The sequence below is a fragment of the Parasteatoda tepidariorum genome, chromosome 4 (assembly GCF_043381705.1).
Source record: "Parasteatoda tepidariorum isolate YZ-2023 chromosome 4, CAS_Ptep_4.0, whole genome shotgun sequence".
Taxonomy (NCBI): domain Eukaryota; kingdom Metazoa; phylum Arthropoda; class Arachnida; order Araneae; family Theridiidae; genus Parasteatoda; species Parasteatoda tepidariorum.
Window position 1 is genome coordinate 29,753,171 of NC_092207.1, and position 6,000 is coordinate 29,759,170.

Below are 6,000 nucleotides of genomic sequence, written 5' to 3' on the forward strand. Positions count from 1 at the left end.
CTTTGTTTATTTTGATTATGACAGTGTACAGTGGCAGATAGAGTAAATTTGTGACTAATTTTTTTTTTTATTCCTGAAACATGACTGAATGAATTTTTAATTAATCTTCTGAACTTGTTCTTCACTTTTTCAGTTACAAATGGGTTCGGAACAAAGTAGCCAGTCAGCTAGATCCCAAAGTGTCAAATCAACAACTAAAGTAAAGGAACCTCAGAATGTTAGATGTTCTTCTCCTAGGCCATCAATTAGTTCCGATTCTGATATTCCGTACATATCGTATACTGTAAATCGCCCTATTGGAGGTAATTTTACATTGTGACTAGGCTGAACTAGTTGTATAAAACATGATTTTATCCGTTTGAAAACAAACCATATTTAAACATTATCCATGAAATATTCCCCTTGTTGCAAAGACGTAGCAAAAAATACCATATATGAAAACCAATAGTCATTCAGATTGAGTTATAAAATGTTTTGTTTATTATTTATATCATATGCTTGAAAATAATGCTTCTTCAATGTTTTTAAATCCACAGACGCATTACTTGTATAGCATATATTTATTTCTCTCATTGTTTCGTTTGACCGTGCTAAAATTTTTTTTAGTCTCCTAATTATTCCTCTTTCTGTAAAATTTAAAATTTTTTTTCCAATTAGGAACACTGAAGTTGGTAGAACTGGCTCTTAGTAATAACAAGAAATTATTTTATTTTTTGTATGCTTAGGGATCATAGATTATATAATGATCTGAGCATGGTGAGCGTATGCACTAACATTTACTCATTTAATGCATGACCTTTTAGTATGTAATAAATTTGAAACATATAAATAAAAACATGTTTATTTCTAAAAAGGGGCCATGTTTAACATCTGGTGTGTTTAAACAGTGGTTTTAATAGTTTTATAAATAGAAATAGTTTTAATAAATAGAAACATATAAATAAAAACATGTTTATTCGTAAAAAGTGGCCTTGTTGTTTAACATCTGGTGTGTTTAAACAGTGGTATTAATAGTTGTATAAATCGAAATAGCTTTAATAAATAGAAACATATAAATAAAAACATGTTTATTCGTATAAAGTGGCCATGTTGTTTAACATCTGGTGTGTTTAAACAGTGGTTCCAATAGTTGTAACTAGTATGCTCCGCTCCCTCTTTTATGAGGCTCCCCAACTCCCAAAGATTGCCGTGCAACTTGTATGATGATTTGGTTTCCAAACCATATGAGATCCACTCTCTACGAGGTTAAACCCATTTGAAATGCGTTCTAGTGTAAAATTTTAAGAATTTATACCAATTATTGAAATCTTCAAAATTAATTCCTCTTTCAAAAATTAAAATTTTTTGCCAATAATAAGTTATTGAAATAAAAAAATTTAAATTTAAATAAATTGCAGTTAATAGAAAAACTTGCAGAAACAACACAATAATTATGCTTTTAAATAACATGTATGATGGCACATCTCCTATGCATTCTTTCAATATTACATCTTTCATAATTGTCATCAATACTTTCTTCTGCTCTTTGAACTATACCTTTTTCCGTTATACTTAAAAAGCATAACGGCACGATTGATTCTCGTCATTTTTTAATGAATAACAATGAATAAAATTATTGTTATTGAACCTACATGAGCTTAACTAAAACATAAAAAAAACATATGTAGTTGATACAAACTATTCCCTTTTAACTTTCAATTCTTCCCAACTTATAGCTCAGTTTGTTTCTGTTTTACATTGTTCATGCAAGAAAAGAATTCTAATTCAGAANCTATAAAGTATAAAATCATTTTACATGTATGATGAAATACTTGCGAGTCGGCATGTGCGTCTACTGAGCTGGGTTCAGTGAGATTATTGCACTCTCATGTGCAACTCTGTTGCATTTTGCAAGATATTTTCGATTTCAGGCTTCATTTTCCACCCTCTGATATCGGAACGAAAAATCATTTTATGATGGCTAATATAATCAAGCAAAGAGTCCTTTGTCAGAAACTAGTTATTTTATCATGATCACGTAAAATCTTAGTAAATTATTTTGCATTTCGTTAATGTATATAGTGCTTAAAAATATTTTTTGAGTGCTTGAAAATGAAAAGCACTTAAAAGGTGCTTATTTTTTGTTGTAAGATTTGACTACGCACCCTGATACATTAAAATTGTGTTTATATAGCTAAAAATGAAAATTTTTTAATTTAAAGTTTATTTCTTAATGGGCGATTACGCCATTTACAATTGTTATATTTGTAGATTTTGTATGCATGTAACTCAATTAAAAAGGAATCAAGTAGTTTTTATAATTTTTGTTATAGTAACTTTCCATGTCATATACGCATAAAAATTAATCTTTAAAAGTTAATAAAAATTGGAGTGAATGATACCAAGAATTATTTTTACAAAACATTGTTATTATGAGTTAAGTGCATTTAATTGTTAGCAAATGTTCTATCCGTATATGTTACTTGAAGTTGTTTTGTTTACCAGACATTTTTTTATAAATTTTTATTTATTGTAATAAATTAGCTTATTGTAAAAGACTGAAAATTTACTATATAATATTGATTTATCATCAACTAGAACTGGCTGATGTAAGAAATTTTATATTGTGATATATTTGTTAACATAACTGCAATATAACAAAAGATCGAATATTGTTATTTTTTTTTAAATCAAAACTATGAAATCAGAAATATTAAATCAATCAAAAATATATAAGATAAATAAATATATAACAAAAGGAAATGTTAATTATTGTCAAAATGCTTTTATAACATTTACATTGCTTAATTATTTTTAATTAGAATAGTAAAGATGGATTGACTTAAGACTTAATTCTAAAAATAAAAACAAGTGTTTTAGCTTTCTAGTTTTCTTTGATTAAAAACAACTTAAGATTTAATAGTTTAAAAATAATAATGAAATTCTATCAATAAATTTTACATATATTATTGGAAATTTTTTAAAAATAAAAAACGATGGTTAAAAGCAAAAGTAATTTTACACTACTTAAGTAAAACAAAGTTTTAAATTATTTTAAGAATCGAACCCGCTTTTGAAATATTGCTATACTTTTTTTTATCTATTTATTTAAAATAATAAAGCTTTATTTAATTTTGAATTCTATACTTATTAATCGTAAAAATAAATTTAATTTGTTTTATTTCATTTACCGTTTTTACAACTTATTTGTTTAAAAGTAGCAATGAATTTCTAACAAAATATTAAACTTTCATAGATTGAAAGAAAGTTTTAAAAATAATAAAATAAATAGTAGTATTGTTAATTTTTTTTTTAAAAAAATGAAACTACTTTTAAAACATCAAAATATCACTGAACTTTTTATTTAATTACTAAAACTAAGTCTTTTTAACTACAAGCCAAATTTTACTTTAAAAAAATGTATAACACAAATTTTATTTTAATTTCTTTTAATATAAAAACAATTAAAGATCGTAAGGGATTATTGATTTTAAAGCCTTAATTTTTGAAAAATAAAAACAACTGAAGATTTATTTGTTTAAATAAATAAAATTCTATCACAAAAATTAAAGAAAAGAGGAAAAACCGAGAAATTTTTTATTACAAAGTATAAATTATTCAAATACAAAATACTGCTATTAAATTTTTGACCTGTTAAAAAAAACAATTGTTAAAAAAAACTTTTTTGATGAATGATTTTTTGTTTCCATGATTAGATTAAGTTCAGAATAAAATAATCCATAGCAATTACAAAGTAACACAAGTGCAGAAGTCTCACTGAAAATAATTTACAAGAAACATTGTTACGCCCTTATTATCTAAAAAGAAAAGAAAAAAAAAGGTGATGGAATAATGCATACTGATTGTGAAGAGTCATAAGTTCCACTGAAAATAATTTGTGAATAAAGTTTTCCAATCCAGAAAAAAACAGTGCATTAAGTTCTACATTTTGACAATGATCTTTGCACAAAACAGAGACTTCTGATTAAAGTCTCTCCTAACCATCTAACGGAACAAACATGGTCTTCATAGCGAGATAAAAGCAACATCTTTTTAACTAAACGAAACCAAACGAAACCTCAGCATTGTAACAGTAATGTAGGCAATGAATTTTTGCATATAATATGCTGTGCATTTTTTTTTTTCATTTTTATATTGGCAGCTTAAATCAAAGTTCAGATACATCGCACAAAACTTAAACCATTTATTACTCTTACAATATATGCGTTAAATTGATATTTTACGCAACGAAACAATAGTTTGTTTGTTTTTGTTATTGTTACATTATAATATTTTTTCCCCTTGCAGAAAATACCAACTTTTCATCCAATCATGCGGGGTGCTTTAAACATTCCAACTATCCAAGATCAAGAAATTCTTGACAAATTGGACCATCAATGTATACTAAATCTCTGCCAAAGATATCAAGAGCACCTTAAGCTTTGTGCTGAAATTGTCAGTGCTGAACAGAATGTTCTTACGCAAAGGATACGTGAGGTAAATAATAAATTTAAATTTTCAATTATTTATTAGTTTTCATTACTTAAGCCTTCAACTGTATTCTATGTTTTCAAATCCCAAAATCCTCCGCACATTAAGCAGGGCTTGTAATAATTAGTAGTCTGTTGATCTAACAGACCGCTAATTATTTAAATAGAATCATAATAAAATAATTATCAGCAATCTCTGTAATTAGCAATCATTGTAAAAGGATGGTATGAAATTAAAATAAATAGAAATTATATCTGTACTACAACTGTTGAATGTTTTATTTTTTACTCAATATCAACAAATATTTTATATTTATTAGTAAGATATTTGTGTTCATTGCTCACAAATACGAATGACTATTTACTGTATTAGTAAAAAAATTACCAAATGTATTAGTGAAAATATTATACATTGTACTTTTAAAAATAAAAATAAATGTTTGTTATTTTACTGGTTTGGAAGTGGTTGATTTTGCTTTCAAGAATGAACAGTACTGAAGTAGAAATTTAAGTAAATAGAAATTAGCTGAGTAACTGTAAAATGTTTTATTTTTCTAATCAATATTATTATTATTTTTCTTCATTTTTTAGCACAATACCTTATAAATAAGAATACTTAACTATTTATTGTATTAGTAAAACTAGTAGGGTGACCTGGGGTAATTCCTGATCAAAAAATGCAAACATCTATTTTGTGAAAAAACTATTCAAGATAGAATTTTAATATTTACTGGAAGTTTGAGGCTATATGAGATGAGTCCTATGCCTCCTTCTTTTGTTTGAAAATCTAATTAGAATTTGAAAGATTTTAAATTTTTAGTGATCAGGAATTACCCCTGGTCTTGATCATTTCTGGGGTAATTCCTGATCACTTCTGGGGTAATTACTGATCACCAGTTTTTATTGTAAAGGGGCTACTTAAAAATAATTATATAATGGTAATTAAGATCAAACAAATAAACCAAAAAGATATGTTTAAGCAGCTAATAAAACTATTTATTTAAAAGCAAGAAGAAAGATTAACACTTTAAATTTTCCAAAAATCTTTCCATCATGCCATACATTTTAGGCAATCAGCCAACTCATTCTCATGTTCTGCTGAAATATAAGAGAGTTCCCTCATGGGTTACTTTTGCTGGATTTTTTAACTTCATTAAGTGAAAGTGTAAAGTAAAGTAAGGTATGTCAACTCAACAGCTCTGGCAGCAGCTCTCACATTGAAATTTTCATTTTCAATCATTAAAAGAAATTCACTAATTTTGCTTTCTAGAAGCTTAGTATCCTTTTTAGGCTAATAATTTCTCACCATATTTATACTAAGCTAATTTATAAACTTAAAAATTATTCTAACAATGTACACACATAAAATTAAGATAGAAGCAAGGTATGACAAACCAGAAATGGTGCAAATCAGAATACAGTCTTGTATACCGTTAAAAACAAATTTTGTGATGACAGTTAAAATATATTTTATAGTTGTTCCACTTAATAAATATGAACTGTTATTTAAGAAAAGACAATTAGCTATTTA

The 6,000-nt window shown here is 26.2% G+C and overlaps 1 protein-coding gene across 1 annotated transcript in view; it reads left to right on the forward strand.

Annotated features, from left to right (window-relative positions):
• LOC107456732 (BLOC-1 related complex subunit 5) overlaps positions 1 to 6,000 on the forward strand; it is a 67,297-nt gene that overhangs the window by 53,416 nt on the left and 7,881 nt on the right. The window contains exons 2-3 of the mRNA XM_071179711.1: positions 134 to 316; positions 4,279 to 4,476. Coding sequence (XP_071035812.1) covers positions 134 to 316; positions 4,279 to 4,476 — 381 coding nt within the window. The remainder of the gene's footprint in view (positions 1 to 133; positions 317 to 4,278; positions 4,477 to 6,000) is intronic.